General features: G+C 36.5%; 3 protein-coding genes across 3 annotated transcripts; 1 reads left to right on the plus strand and 2 right to left on the minus strand.

Moving 5' to 3' along the window:
• Positions 1-140: 140 nt before the first annotated feature.
• Positions 141-2,966, minus strand: LOC140791676 (uncharacterized). Its single transcript, XM_073142284.1, has 4 exons — positions 2,826-2,966; positions 2,612-2,718; positions 985-1,019; positions 141-471 (listed from the first exon to the last, which is right to left on the minus strand). Exons 1-4 carry the CDS (start codon positions 2,826-2,828, stop codon positions 404-406), a joined length of 213 nt encoding a protein of 70 aa, XP_072998385.1. The 5' UTR covers positions 2,829-2,966; the 3' UTR covers positions 141-403.
• Positions 2,967-3,805: 839 nt separating this feature from the next.
• Positions 3,806-10,141, minus strand: LOC140792996 (signal recognition particle 19 kDa protein-like). Its single transcript, XM_073144292.1, has 4 exons — positions 9,845-10,141; positions 6,334-6,530; positions 6,145-6,244; positions 3,806-4,256 (listed from the first exon to the last, which is right to left on the minus strand). The coding sequence occupies exons 2-4, from the start codon at positions 6,508-6,510 to the stop codon at positions 4,126-4,128; spliced, it is 408 nt and encodes a 135-aa protein (XP_073000393.1). The 5' UTR covers positions 6,511-6,530; positions 9,845-10,141; the 3' UTR covers positions 3,806-4,125.
• A 364-nt stretch (positions 10,142-10,505) lies between these two features.
• Positions 10,506-15,756, plus strand: LOC140793002 (protein NLP3). Its single transcript, XM_073144309.1, has 5 exons — positions 10,506-11,101; positions 11,813-12,375; positions 13,116-13,163; positions 13,253-14,204; positions 14,484-15,756. Exons 1-5 carry the CDS (start codon positions 10,870-10,872, stop codon positions 15,518-15,520), a joined length of 2,832 nt encoding a protein of 943 aa, XP_073000410.1. The 5' UTR covers positions 10,506-10,869; the 3' UTR covers positions 15,521-15,756.
• Positions 15,757-15,804: the final 48 nt, after the last annotated feature.

Below are 15,804 nucleotides of genomic sequence, written 5' to 3' on the forward strand. Positions count from 1 at the left end.
AGATCTGAATTTGGAGTTCTGCAATTGTGATATGAAGCAGTCCTTATACAAGTACAACGAAACTACGCTGCCAGAAACATGCTTTCAGGAAATAGTTGTTGCTGTCAGAGAAACAATACTAACTTTCAGAACTTGGAGGATGATAAAATCATACATCACTTTTATGGACCAACCCAAAAGTTCTCATGAAAAGGTAGTCTTGCAAGAACGTGGAAACAACCAGTTCTAATTGTATAAGCAGTATACATATGACATTAACACTTAAGAGAATTGTTACATCTTTGAACAGAGTTGGTGATATAGGCATCTGCAAAACTGGACACGATGCTAGTTTCTACAGGTAAAAGGAAGCTCCTGCTTCAAGCCACAAGACCAGCTAAGCAACCGTAACTGTCCTTGGATCTCAGAAGATGATTATGGATACACCCATTGCAAAGCATCCCAGGGCTACCCAAGGGCTCAAGCGCTCACCTGATAAAAAAATACGAATACTTTTATCATTTACAAACAAATATGCCGGAATGACTGATGGCTGTTAAGCGTTAACTAATACAATTGCCGCCACTATTCTTCATAAATTCGTAAGAACTGTTCCAATGGTGAATATTAGTTATTGATTCGAAGCTGACAGTCTAATTGATGATGCAACTATATTCCCTGGTTTCCAGCCATCTAATATATTGCTAGTTACAATTAATCTATGTAAACAATGCAATTGTGATCGTGATACCCAACTTCAATGGAACATACCCTTAAACTAAAGGTATTACATTATTAAATATTTACCAAAACCAAAATAACCTATGTTCTTAACAAAACTATATATATACATATACTCTCTCTAGTTCAGCACATTCCTATGGACAAACATGTTTAATAAAAATGAGCAGAAATGAGAATTATTTATCCCTTCAAGAGATGAGAACAAAATTAAAGTATTAAAACGTACTCTATATTAGCAAATTGTAGGTTGTGTAGTTGTACCTATTCTTGCTGCCTTCCAAAAGAAGCCACGAAATCTGCCAAAAGTTGAGAACATAGAAAATTAACCACACAAGCATATAAGAAAATTTCTCTGACAAAGTTAACCAAACGCATAGTGGTTACAGATATGTTCAGATTATGAAATAAGAAGAGGCAAATAATCTGAGGCAGCTTAGCAACCTTCTTATAAGCTATGCGGTTACAAATATGTTCATATAATGCTTTCTAACGCCTTTTAGCTTATAGAAAGTAATATAGGAAGATTTCCTGAATTACAAACCTTTGTCCTCTTTTTCCTTGAACTTGAAACCTTAGGTTACATACTGATTGATAGCTTTATTTGTTTTACTAAAGACCTATTGAAACCTTAGGTTAAGTACTAACTGATAGCTCTACCGTTGAGCATTTCCTGATCATAAACTAGAATCAGTTTTTATGACATCAATTTGGAAGGTACTCAATCTAATTAATCATTTCATCAGGCCTCTCTCTCTCTCTATATATATATATATATAAAGTATTAAACATATGGCTGGACTATTCCATGACTCCATAAGATTGTACATGTGACTAAATCTGTTTAGAGCACCTAGCAAGTTGATAAAGCATCAGGAAGTTAGACAAAAGAGGAACAATTTAAAAATAGTCAAGACCCTTCATCTGAAGGAAGCGTTCTTTTGGTCAATCTTCCCATACAATAAATACTTATCTAGTTAACAATTAAAGTGAGTCAGTGTAGAAATCATACGGACATACATGTTATTGGGGTTCTCATGGAAAGTTCAAACAACAACGCCGTCACTCTCAAGAAACTCTGGAAACCAACTTCTTCTAAGTGGCATTACATAAATATTTTGGATGCGATCTAGGCTGAAGAAAATTTGAAGACCTAACAATGCTACAAATGCCCAGAATAAAGCAAAGCTAACGCATGAGATTGCCTTGGTTCTAAATTGATTACAATTTTCTTCACAGGCATGTGGATGTCTTCAAGGTAGGAAGATTAAGGTTATCAGAAGATCTCATAAGAGATATACTGCACTTTACACAGCATAAGAGGGAAAAAACAAAACCAAATAAATAGCATGTTTGAGGGAGGAAAAAAAGGTGTCGACCTAAGCTTTTCTATGTATATCCATAACCAAAATTACTTTGACCGCACCAACACTAAAGGACCAAATCCTATCAGAACTCCGCATACTTCATAGCATGATTTTTCCCCTTTTGTGCTTTAGTTGCCTCCGGACCTCATCATTTCCACCATAAACTCTCTTTCAGAATCATTTGGATTCGTTTAAATCCTCCAGAATTTCATTTACTATTTGAAATGACTATTCATCTAATTCCATGTACAAAGCGTCCTCTTCACTTCGGATCAAGCTTTCTGTAGCGTGACAGAATGAAACCTTTCCGTACTTCAATGGGTTCAAAGCTACATTATCTTACAATCCATACCTTGAACAAGCTAATCTAACTAAAATATGACATTTTGAATGCACTCGATCAGATGAACTCAACAAAGTTCAGATCTTACAAAAAAAATGCAACGGAATCATACAGAAAAAACCTAACGAGGTATTTCTTAACATTCTAAATGAATCAGATCAAGTAGTAAGGAAGAAATTACCCGGTCTTGCGATCAAGAACGGCAGGGAATTGCATCTTGATGTAGGTACAGGTGCAGATCCAAAGCAGCACCACCGTCAGGAACGAGTGGAAATTAAATAACGCCGACTGCCGGAAGTTCAATAATGAGTAGAAATTATACGAGACTCCGATCAAGGCCACTACTCTTTCAGGAAGGATGAGAAAAAGAAGAAGAAGAATAGGGTCTAAATTACCATGAGGCGAATTCGTGGCTTGGTCGTACCAGATCGGGGAGCGGCGTAAGTCGAGGGAAGAAGAGGAGCGCTTTATTAGTTGCTTCACTAATAAGACAGTTATAGGGAGCTTATAAAGAGAGTTAGACTTCGTCTGGTTCTGCATAAAATTTGTTAAGGTTAACTTTATATGGATAACTCTTAAAATTTTTTTAGATATATCTATAAATTTACTTATATTTTATTATTTAATTATAAATTTAATAATTATTTTGAATAAATTTATATAAAAATTTGTGTACTAGTATATTAATTATTCTAAAAATTTTATTAAAAAAATAAGCATAACTTTATTACTTTATCCATAACGTATCACGTAAGTTACCTTATACAAAATTTTAACTAAAATATTCATAAATAAGTATTTGATTGTAAATATATTTAAGGGACTCATAATTTATGAATAAATATCTCTGTGCACAAATCAAACTCACCTTAAGATTTTGCTTATTATTATTTTTCTCGGATGATTTTATACACAAATAGGTCGAAAAATTCTAGAAGTTCTTAATGTATCAATTTCTAGAGGATTAATCGCTGAATCCTTTATTAAATTCTCTTCATCTATAGTGAGTCCTCTTTTAAGATTCTATGATTTAAATCCACTCCTTTTCTTAAAATCATGGTCTAGACTCAAATACTCAAAATATCAAATATGTGTAACTTGGCACAAATAAAGTACAATACTTGAACACGTAAATTTATCTTCTCTTACCATGTATAAACTATCTCGATTTATATATATTTTTACCTTAAAAGGAGTTTAACAGACAAATAATACGATTTATTTCAGTCTTAAGTAAATAAATCAGCGAGGTGCAGATCAAGGCTTATTGCAATGGATACATATCAAAACCTTGAAGGCTAATAGGCATATGCACTGAAACCATGAATAACACAAGCTTCCTTATAATAAAATTGTGAGCATCAAATCAAAAGTATTTAAGTCAACTGGTCATATTCAATCAAATTGTTCTACCAAACCTCCGGTTCAACTCTCAATGGAACAAAAGCAAGAAAAAAATTTCAAAGCCAAAGATGAAAGATGGAAAACTCCAAGCTCGGATGAAAGCATAATGGGATATAGAAGATGTTGACCAGCGATCAAGTTATCTATTTCTCCCACAAGGAAGATAGTCTGCTGAACCATTCTTCCTCCCCACCGGGAAAAAAACATTGAAGGTTTGGGTACTCAGAATTTAATATTTACCGGTAAGCTAATGAAAGACAAGGGTTTTATGTTACAACAATTAGATTGTCTCTATTTTTTCTTCTTTCCCCCCTTTGAAGATTTTGAAGGTCCTGTAGTAGAAGTAGCTGCAGGCTCCTGTTTCTTGGTCCTCCCATGATGCTTGGGAACTAACTCTGCGACCCGAAACATGAGCTGCTTCCCTGTAATATAGCAATATGTTAGTGCAAATAAAGAATTAATGAGCACGATGGCTAAGCTCTAGCACTTATTTCTTCCTTTTCATCTGCAATATAAACATGGGATGCCCTAAGACATATTATATATTATTGAAAGTTCAATGGACCTACATCCTTCATTTGTCAACAGCTGCTGACCAAACATATTCTGTTGGTTCAGTGATTGCTATCAACATAACTTTTAGTGCCCATCAAAGGACACATATTAGCAAAAAGTTCTAAGATATAGCCTTGAAATAACTAAGAAAGGGCCCTTTCTTTGGATCCAACGACCTATAGTTTTAGCCTTGTGTCCAAAAAGAAATCCTCTTTTTGACATGATCACCAAGCTAGAGCAAATAAAAATACTATCTCACTTGAGTCGCCAGTATAAAGTATCTACAGAATTTAAGATAAAGATATTCATTCAAAACTCAGATTTCCATTTCCAGAACCGACTTTGTTAAAACACTTTTGTGGTTCAAATAGGGCCCATGTTTGTTAGATCAATATTGCATAACATTATTTACGAAAGTAATTGAATAGTGCTATTGATAAGCATCTTCAATCTTTCAAGATCTTGAGAGAGAGAAGGTAATTAGGGTCCCGTATTTATTAGATCAATATTGAATCACATCATCTAGTATTTACTGAAAGTAATTAAAAAATGTAAATGATAAGTATCTTTCAAGAGCTTGAGAGAGAGAGAGAGAGAGAGAGAGAGAGAGAGAGAGAGAGAGAGAGAGAGAGAGAGAGAGGAGAGGGTAGCATCATTACATATAGGAAAAGGCCTTAACATCATAGGCAAGATCAGAACTGACAATTATTTCGAATCAGATAACTGAACGTTGATAAACAGTAGCAACATTCTCCTAGCTTTCTTATATTGCAATATCAGATTGATAAGCTCTGGAGACAATCTTGAAAAATATGATAAAAATAAAACACGTCTGAAGCTCTTATTATGCAAAATAGGAACAAAATTTTGGGATTTATCTATGAAGTATAAATACTTAAAGTCTTAAACCAAAGTCGAAGAATGGAAATACATGAACAGGAAGAAATATGAAAAATGAAGAAGGCACCTACCAAAATACAAGAACAGGAAGAAATATGAAACATGAAAAAGGCACCTACCAATAACTTGGGCCTCTACATTTAAATACATGTATACACACTTGTTCTAAATACAGTAGTACTTGAACTTTTGTAGTGTGTAGATGAAATCAAAAACTACATAACTAAGTCAACTATAACATCATGTTGAAATTAGAGAACTTATTTATATGCTAACCATAGTCAGGCCAAGAGCTTTGGTTGACAATAACAATGAAAATAATTTGTCATGTTTACATGTTATTAGTCAATAGATTTAATTCAAACCTCTAGCCTGTTAAAGGAAGCAGGGGTATGCTGATTTGGGATGCTAATGGCAAGCTTCACTGGCACCGAAGGTTTTGGCAGCGATGCCAATGGCTCATGGATCAAAAGCAAATCCTTACATTGTTCATCAAACAATGCTTTTGACCTTTCTTAAGGATTTGGCCCAATCCAGTCACCAACATTGGCATAAAAAAGGTAGGAATGGGTAGATAGATAACACATAAATCGAGGGTTTTCTTTCTATCTGACAGGACAAACAAATAGGAAGGGATTGTTCTTTCTCACTTATATTTCTCGCCACACCAGCCACTTTATTCAATCAATCATATGTTTAGCTCCATAAGAATCTGATTAATTATATTCCAATTCCACCAATGGAAACTCATTCCAAATTAATTAAGCCAAATCAACTCCAAACCAAAAATTAGAAAAGAAGAAGATTATGGTAATGAATACAAGAATAGGGGCCCTTGGGTTCATCGATCCTTACTAGTAGCGATTGCAGGATTAACCAAAGACCCATCTTCCCTTTTCAGCTGCACTCTAACCCTCCCTCTCTGCATGAAGTCCCGAGGGTACGCCTTATCCAACTGCAACAATGTAAAAACCCAAAGAATTTAACAAAGCCACACAAATCTACAAGCCCAAAAGCAACAAAAGTGAGCTTGACCATGTATACCTCAATGGCAGATGGAAGCTTGAGGTACCTACAGCAGTCATCAATCTCAATGCAATTAGGGTTCTCGCATGCTTTCTCAGCGCTAATCCTGCGGCCTTCGGCAATCGTCTTCTTCGAATTTATGTACACAGGGTAGAGCACAATCCACTTCTTTATGTTGGGCATCGATCCGTCCATCGTTCACCTAACTTTGAGATCTACAATAGAGAGAAATTTGAAACCGAATCATGGTTGTTTTTTTTTACCTCAAAGTAATGAACACAGTGACTACAAGTTGGAAAGAAGGGATAATCACTAAGACAACTAGCGCATCAAATCGATCTCAAAGTGTTAGAAACAAATCTCGTCTATCTATGAAGAACAACACTCAAGATTTGCTAGAACTTTGAGAAAGTGATTACAAGCCGATGGTGCCGAGGCGAGGCTACGAGTGATGACCGAGAGTAGATCTCTCTCGTCTTGTCAAACTGATCGTTATATAGGAGAAAGAGAGCATACTAATAGATTATAGAGTTGGGTTTAGGGGCCCAAAATTTGAGGAATTTTGGTGAAAATTGTAGTAGAGAATATGGGCTGGATCTATGCAGCATGGACCCGTGGGACACAGACACGACAATACGATAAATATTAAAAATATAAAATATAAATAGAATAGGGTTAGGATACGGCAATAAATAAATTAATAAATAAATTGTATATATATATATATGCATACAAAATTATAAATTATCGACCTATAATTAAAAATACATAAATTTGTATTAGATTATGAAAATCACCAAGTCACAGTGTTTAAATCAAAGAAGGCACCACTTTACCAGCACGATAAGAAAGGGAACTAATGGAAGGAGAGGGGAACTTGGACTGTGAAGCTTCTTGAACACAAAGTAACAAGGATTTGTGCAAATCATCTAGGTCTTTATTTTATTTTTTTTGGACATTTTCTTGCACTTTTTTGGCTTAGAAATTGCTTTGGGGATGATTGGATTTTGTTTGATTTTATGGGGGTTTGCAGTTGTTCTGATGTGGACATGCAATGATACATAAGCACACACATACAAGATATTGCTCTAGGGTTTGTAGTTCTTTTCATTTGTTTTAATGCTTGCAAATCTGAAACTGTAAAAAAAATAGAGAAATGGTTTTTGGATCCATAGATATGTCACTGACAATGAATTGTTTAAAGAATTGTTCAAATCTTAGTCCCGGATTATACCAATATAAACAGTTTTAATTTGATATCTTACTCTAATATGGAATGTAAAGAGCATGTTATGATGAAATCAAGCACAATTTGTAATTTTGTGATTGTAGTCAATAGAGTGTGTTTTTATTATAATATTTGTCAGATAGTGATTTGTGCTACACCTTGTAATTTTTGCTACAATTTCAATTTGATAGCTTGCTCTAATATAGAATGTAAAGTGTGTGTCATGATGAAAACATTAAAATCTATCATATATCGGTATCCATTTAAAATTCAATCCACATTCAATTTGTATCCGTATCCATTTAAGATCTGATCCGTATCTGATTTATATGCGTATCTGTTTAGTTAAGATATGATTTTAAATTTTGCTATCCATCCAATAACTGTATGTGGATCCAAATCCGAATAAAAAATTATTGGTCACCCTACTTCATCTTCTTTAAAAAATTATTGGTCAAAACCTAAACATACTAATATATTTCTCATCCCAATATCTAAACTATAGGAAATAATTTGTTATTACCTATTAGGTTATTTACTCAAGTGGTTGATTGTTTATTTTAGGATGTCAAAATAAATGAGCAGCTTAGGTTCAGCTTGTATATAAATGAGTCGAGCGTAAACAAAATTGCTGGCTCGAAATAAATTTTGAGCCGAGCCTTAACACAAATCAGCTCATTAGACTCGACTCAAAAAACTCAAAATTATTATTATTATTATTATTATTATTATTATTATTATTATTATTATTATTATTATTATATATTGTATAAAAGTTATGGTAGTTGAATTTTAATTTAATAGCTATCATTTCAGTCAGACTTATTTTAATACTTTGTCCTTATCTATTTATTTTTATCCTTATTTTTCTCTCTCTACTTATCTTATATTATTACTTTCTTCTTTTCCCTATGACCCATCCCATTTCATTTAATCACTTATGACTCGCATTTTTATTTTATTTTATCTTATGACAAACCTATCCCATCTCATTTAATTACTTATTCAGACTCATATTTTTTTAATTATTTTTTTATCCTTTTCTTCTATTCTCCTTCCCCATTTCATTTCTGCTCTTTCTTAACCCAAAAGCAAATCCACCGTGGCAGCATCATCACCGACCTTCTCAATGCCGGCGGCCATAGCATCATCACTGACTTTCTCCCTCCCTCTCTTAATTATTTTACCCTCTCATCTCTTCTCTTCTCCTCTTATATCTCCTTATTCTCCCACCTCTCTCCTCCCTTGAATTAGGAAGACGTCGATGAGAGCGAACAATGCTAACCTCTTTCCACTCCTTCATCTTTCCTCACTTCATCCTCTTTTCTTGGCTCGTTTCCATCTTGAGCTCAGCTTGAGATCAAGTGAGCCGAGCCTAAACAGATTATTTCGGCTCAAAATTAATTTTGAGCCGAGCCTGAGCAACTTTAAGTTCGCTCAAACTCGGCTCCCTTACTCAAAAGGGAAAACGGTTCGAATATGAATTGAATAGTGCTTAAATCACATCTGGATCTATATTTTTGCTTGGGATACAGATATGGATTTGAATATTGGCTAGGTGGCAAAATTTAAAATCATATTTTAACTAAACGGAAACGAATATTTTTCGGATATTACAGGGATACGAATACAAATTCGATACAAATCAAATCTTAATTAGATATGAATACGAACTGAATAAAAAATTGAATCTTAATTGAATATGAATACAAAATAAATCTATTACTAACATCTATACGTAAAATAGGAGAACTCACAAAATCAACTAATAAACTCACAAAATCTGCACATCTATCGCGTACTTCTACAATATACGGTTATCCTTTTCAAACAAAAATGAATCTATTACTAACACCCGAAGATATAAAAATGCAAAACCAGAGTTGAGTATATATTTTGCTAGAGAAAAGGATAACTTTTCTCCTAGTTAGCAAAGGTTGCAGATACTATAATAGAAAAGTGCAATATCAATAACTCATGGCCCAGTTCATTATTTGGCCAAGAAGATGCATTCTGTTATCCTTTTCAAACCAAATGCAATCCACATTGTTCAAGCGCATAATTCAATAAAGCTATCTCCTAATAATCAGATTCCTCCTCCTCGATATATCTATGAAAAGACATTCCTTGTTCAAGCGCATAACTCAATGTTGAAAAGGATCCACAAAATAAATGAGCAATTAAACCTGCAGTGATCTTTGAAGTCAACAATTCTGAAATCAAGATTAACTACTCACTCAAATAAAGAGGGGGCTCTCAAAGTCAATAATTTTGAAACTGAGCTCGAGGTAGGGGGCTAACCGTGAAAGGAAGGGGCTCTAAAAGTGGAAGGCGAGCTCGAGATAGAGAGGCGGGGGATCTTGGCGACGGCGAAGACGTGACGGCAAGAGACGGAGCTTGGCAGAGAAGAGCATCAAAGCTTGCCGAAGAGGAGGAGAAGAGGATTGGTGTGTGTGTTTGGGGGGGGGGGTAAGAGATCAGACTTCAACTCTGATTCGTGGGAGGCTAGGGCTAGAGAGATGAGAGATGAAGAGTAGAAATTAACTCCGAAAACAGGAGCAGTAACAGCCTAAGGGTTGTTAGCCTTAGGGTTGGGTCATAGACTTATAGCTGGTAGGGTATATAACAAATAAGTATATTATTTATAATTTATGCGTATAAAAAGATAGATAGTCATATTCTTATCCAAAAAAATTTATCTAACTTATATTTGTATCCGTATCCGTATCCATATATCCAGATATATTTTAAAAAACCCCCCTTTAACATTGAACTAATTTCCAGTTCTCAAGGTACATGTTTTCCTACCCTGTTTTTAGATTCATTTTGTTCACAGTTATCAAATATTTTTATAAGATCTAATGCGGACATGTTAGCTGAATTCTTCTACCCTCTTTAAATCTTTTCTTAATATCAACGTGTATATAAATAATATCCCAAAGGCCACGCTCTGGCCCCTGCCGACCGCAGTGGGTCGCGTCGCCCTCTATTTGTGATGCGGCGGTCTGGCTACTCCAGTAGACGCGGTAGCCAGTAACCGGTAAAAACCCAGACAACAAACATCCCCTCCTACGTCCAAACACACGACCCCGAAGTCAACGTACTGGATCTCGCCACGTTCCTCTCAATTCCAAGATGGACGATGATGCGTGCGTTGTTCGGGTCGCCATTATCTTATTCCAGCCCACTAATTCTAGTGCCCGGACCACCAAAACCCCGAATGGATTCGGAGTCTCCTCTCTGTCGCTCTCTGTCTCTGTCTCTGTCTCTCTCTGTCTCTCTCTCTCTCTCTCTCTCTCTCTCTCTCTCGCTCGCTCTTTCCTCACATGGAGGATGAGGAGAAGGAGAAGGAGAAGGAGAAGGCAGAGGTGGAAACGGGAGCACTCATGGATTTCGACTTCGACCTCGCTTCCTCGTTCCTCATCTCCTCGTCGTCGTCGCCCACGCAGAGCTTTCTCCATCTCCCCATGGCATCTCCCCCTTCTCCTCTTTGGCTCTTCGAGGATAGACCCTTCGACGTTTCCAATTTGGTCATGGAAGCCCCAAGATCACTTCCGGGTGAGCTTTCTCGTATCTTCTCTAATTTTGTTGGGATGGTTTTCTCTTTTTGAATGTTTACGTTGTCGTTGATTGCACGCTCAAATCCTTGTCTTTTCTTGATATTTGGTGATGAAGTGGCAATGTTGAGATTATCTGATCCTGGTAGTAGCTGTTATAATTCTACGGCCCTTCAGTTTGGGCGTTAGAAGTGAATTTCGAAGCGACTTGGAAAAAATGCTGGGATATTCTGTTCTAGGGGATACTTCTTTTTTACGGCTGAGTGCCTGATTCCTTAGCTATTTGACTATTTCCTTTTGTTTTCTGTTAAAGAAAGATTTTTTAGTTTTTGTTTTGGAAAGTCTCTTTTTTTTGTAGTAAAGAGATTGTCGGTACTCTATGGTATTAAGAATTATTTGGGTTTAGTATAAGAGAAATTTAGATGATAACTTTTCTGTCACTCTTTCTCTCTGTCTCTCTTAAAATTTTGTTACTAATGCCTTTGCTAGATTTTTCTCGTATTTGTTGTAGTGTCTAGCCTGCTTAATTATGGTATTGTTCATTAATAAGTTGGTTGGATTTCGTAGTAAACATTGAATGTTTCTTCCCTTATATTCTTTGAGTTTTAAATTGATATTTTGTTGGTAACTTTTTAGTGGTGTGCACCAACTTATATATCTTTCCTCTTGGTTTTTCTTAAGAAAATGTCATTTGTTTTTCCCTACTATGCAGACAGTTCCAACTCAGAAAACAGAAAAAATGATAGTATTTATGGTAGTAGGCAGATTAAGCTGTCATCAGTGGAGGATAGTTCTACTGATAGCTCCTGTTTGATTAAGGAGCGGATAGCTCAGGCACTTCGACATTTCAAGGACTCAACAAATCAGCATCTGCTGGTTCAGGTGTGGGCACCTGTGAAGAATGGGGAAAGATATGTCCTCACTACATCAGGGCAACCTTTTGTTCTTGATCCTCAGAGCATTGAGCTTCTTCAGTATCGGACAGTGTCTTTGATGTATATGTTTTCTGTTGATGGGGACAATGATACAGATCTGGGACTACCTGGCCGGGTCTATAGGCAAAAGGTGCCGGAGTGGACACCTAATGTGCAATTCTACAGCAGTATGGAATACCCACGGCTTACACATGCTCTCAGTAACAATGTCCGAGGCACTGTGGCCCTGCCAGTTTTTGAACCTTCTGCTCAGTCATGTGTTGCTGTCATTGAACTTATAATGACATCACAAAAGATCAATTATGCCAGTGAGGTTGATAAAGTCTGCAAAGCTCTTGAGGTTGGAATCCTCTATAATTCTATACTCTCTAGTTCCCTTTATGATCCTCTTCTTTTGTGGTGTCATGGTGTGAGAGATGCAAACAGAGGAGAGGAGTTAGGGAGTCATCTAGACACCTTGAAGTTTTCATGGGAAAGAAAGTCCTCTAAGATAATTATATATTGCGAACTTTAGGATTATGATCTCCTTTCACCATACTCTCTCCTAATTCTACGTCCCTTTGTTAGAGCTCCTTCAGGAACTTCTCTTCTTCAAAATAACTAAGATATGTTGGTGTTCAAACGTCACCTCTGTTATATGGTTTACTTGTTGTGTTGCCAAAATAAAATCTCTGAAAGTGAGTTAGATCTTCCTGAACACATCATGATGTTGTAAATTCAATCCAGTTTATTGGAGGATATTTTCAAAAATAAATAACCTACAATTTTTACTTGGTTTTTCAACATCATGCATAATTTTTGAACACTAAATGTGAAGGATGTACTATTAAGAAACTTCTCCCGGAAAATAATCTCTGTATAGAGTATGACTGTGAGGCAAAAGTGGTACAGTTGAACAGAAAAGCCACTGTATATGGTTATCAATTAAGATATGTTAATGCTCCTCCTAATGTGAAGTCCAATTCATATTTTGTGTTTGCTCAATGCCTGCTTGTGTAACATTTCAAATTTTGCATTTATGTTGCTGTTAGTTCCTTTAGTTCTCCTACACTTTCTGTGATAAGTTTGAGTTCTATGCAGGCAGTAAATCTTAAAAGTACTGAAATTTTGGACCATACTATGGTTAAGGTGAGTCCCCATCTACTGCAGAAGTTAATTAACATATCTGCCTTGCTTATCTCCTAAGAATGTTTTTCATTTTTTTTTCTTTGGAGTAGATATGTAATGAAGGCCGCCAATCTGCTCTAGTGGAGATATTGGAAACGCTAACAGTGGTTTGTGAAGAGCATAGTTTGCCTTTGGCTCAAACCTGGGTTCCTTGCAGGCATCGCAGTGTTCTGGCACAGGGTGGTGGTTTGAAAAAGAGCTGCTCCAGCTTTGACAATAGCTGCATGGAACAAGTCTGCATGTCAACCAGTGATGTGGCATTTCATGTTATTGATGCTCAAGTGTGGGGATTCAGGGATGCATGTGTAGAGCATCATCTAAAGATGGGTCAAGGAGTTGCTGGCAGGGCATTTGTATTACGAAGACCTTGCTTTTCTAGAGATATTACCCAGTTTTCTAAAACTGAGTATCCCCTTGTTCATTATGCCCGCATGTTTGGATTGACCAGCTGCTTAGCGATATGCTTGCAGAGTGCTTATACGGGTACTGATGATTACATATTAGAGTTCTTTCTGCCACCTGATTGCAAGGGCGATGATGAGAAGAGGGCCTTACTAAAGTCTATGACAACTGTGATGAAGCGATGCTTCCGTGGTTTAAAGGTAATTGGAGATCTAGAACTACGAGAAATATCTCTTGAAGGTACTGATACAATTCTAATTGAGAATCAAGAAACTGAGCCTAAATGGATTGATGCTCAGGGTTACAAGTATAAGATTCATGAATCTCATGAAAGCAACCTCCATAAAGGACTTCATGAGGCAGGCAAAGAGGAGAATAAAATTTCTAATATGTCAGAACAACATTTGTTAGCTGATGATAAATCTGGAAATAATGGTAAGACTGTGATCAAACTATGTGGTAGTGGGACTTCTAGTTCATTGGTCAACAAGAATAATAGACCAGGAAGAAGACGAGGGAAAGCTGAAAAAACAATTAGTTTAGACGTTCTCCAACAATACTTTTCTGGGAGTCTGAAAAGTGCTTCAAAAAGCCTTGGCGGTAAGCTAACATGCTTAACCGATACATGCATGTGTGCTGCATTCTCATTATGTTGTATTTAGTAGAATGAATGAATATTCCCGGCTGAAGTAGTATATTTGTATTGATCAGTATCACATTATCTACTGCCATCTTCTAATTGATATTTGATTATTCTTAACATTGGCCAAGTTTTATTTCTATCTGCATGCACACCTCATAAGAAAATAAAATTATTCCGTCTCATTTATTTACCGTGAAAAGGTTATCCATCTTATATAAACATTTGTGACTTCACAGTGTGCCCTACCACCATGAAGCGCATCTGTAGGCAACATGGAATCTCCCGTTGGCCATCCCGCAAGATCAATAAGGTCAATCGATCACTTTCCAAACTAAAGCAAGTCATTGAGTCTGTTCAAGGGCCAGGCAGTGCATTTAAACTCACCTCTATCACAGGTCCTCTTCCTATTCCTGTTGATTCCCTATCTATGCCTGCCAATATAGATAAATCAAGGCAAAACCAAGGTGCCAAGACTTCTTATTCTCATGGTGAAAGGGATAAAGACTTCAAGTCACCAGATAATGAGGGCCAGCATGGCATGTTTAATTATCAGCGGGCATCTTTTCCTCAACGTAATGACGTTGAGCTTGAATCTGGTAATAATTCCCACTCTTCAAGATCAAGAAGCTCTTTTGGAGAAGATAGCACAAACACCCGCACTTCTGAAGGTTCATGTCAGGGAAGCCCAGCAAATGATAACTTTGTTTTTACTCCATTTGCTTCCACATTCTTGGAACCAGGATTTAAAATCTGCAATTCACCAAGACTCACAAAAGAACTTGCTCAAGATCCACATAAATCTGTAGTCCGCTTGGAATCTGCGATAGCAGAACCACAATCACCGCTTGGGGGGATGCTTATTGAGGATTCGGGAAGCTCCAAAGATTTGAAAGATCTCTGCAGTTATGCAATAGAGGGTTGTCATGATGAGAACACCATTACTCCTTTGAACAATCTTACATCTGTGCCAAATTTGATAACAGTAACTATAAAAGCCAGTTACAAAAATGACATTATCCGATTTCGTTTTCCATGCAGTGGAAGTGTTGGGGACCTTGGGTTGTTAAAAGATGAAGTAGCCAAAAGGCTGAAGATGGAAGTTGGCTTGTTTGATATCAAGTATTTAGATGATGATCATGAGTGGGTGATGTTGGCCTGTGACGCAGACTTGGAAGAATGCATGGAAATCTCCAGGCTATCTGGTGGAAACATTATCAGGCTTTCAGTCAATGACATTGTTCCGAATGTTGGAAGTTGCGAGAGCCATGATTGATGAGCTATCAGGCTTTGTCTGCTTGGCAGATCACTGTAATTCTTCATCTTAGCCCTTGTGTTCATTGCTATATATAATTTTAGCTTCTTTTCAATTGTTTTACCGCCGTGTGTTTTTGTATGAGCATCTGCAACATACTTCTTACCATAACATAATTAGTCCTGTATATGTTGTACTTACTGCCTTAGAGTATTGTTTTTGCTATCTAAATTTGAAGCAGATGAAGTGATTGTAAAGTGATTTCCTTTGGGGCTAAACTTGATGCCCCTCGTCTTTCCTTCTCT

The sequence above is a fragment of the Typha latifolia genome, chromosome 7 (assembly GCF_019914945.1).
Source record: "Typha latifolia isolate L0001 chromosome 7, TyphaL0001v2, whole genome shotgun sequence".
NCBI classification, from domain to species: Eukaryota; Viridiplantae; Streptophyta; class Magnoliopsida; order Poales; family Typhaceae; genus Typha; species Typha latifolia.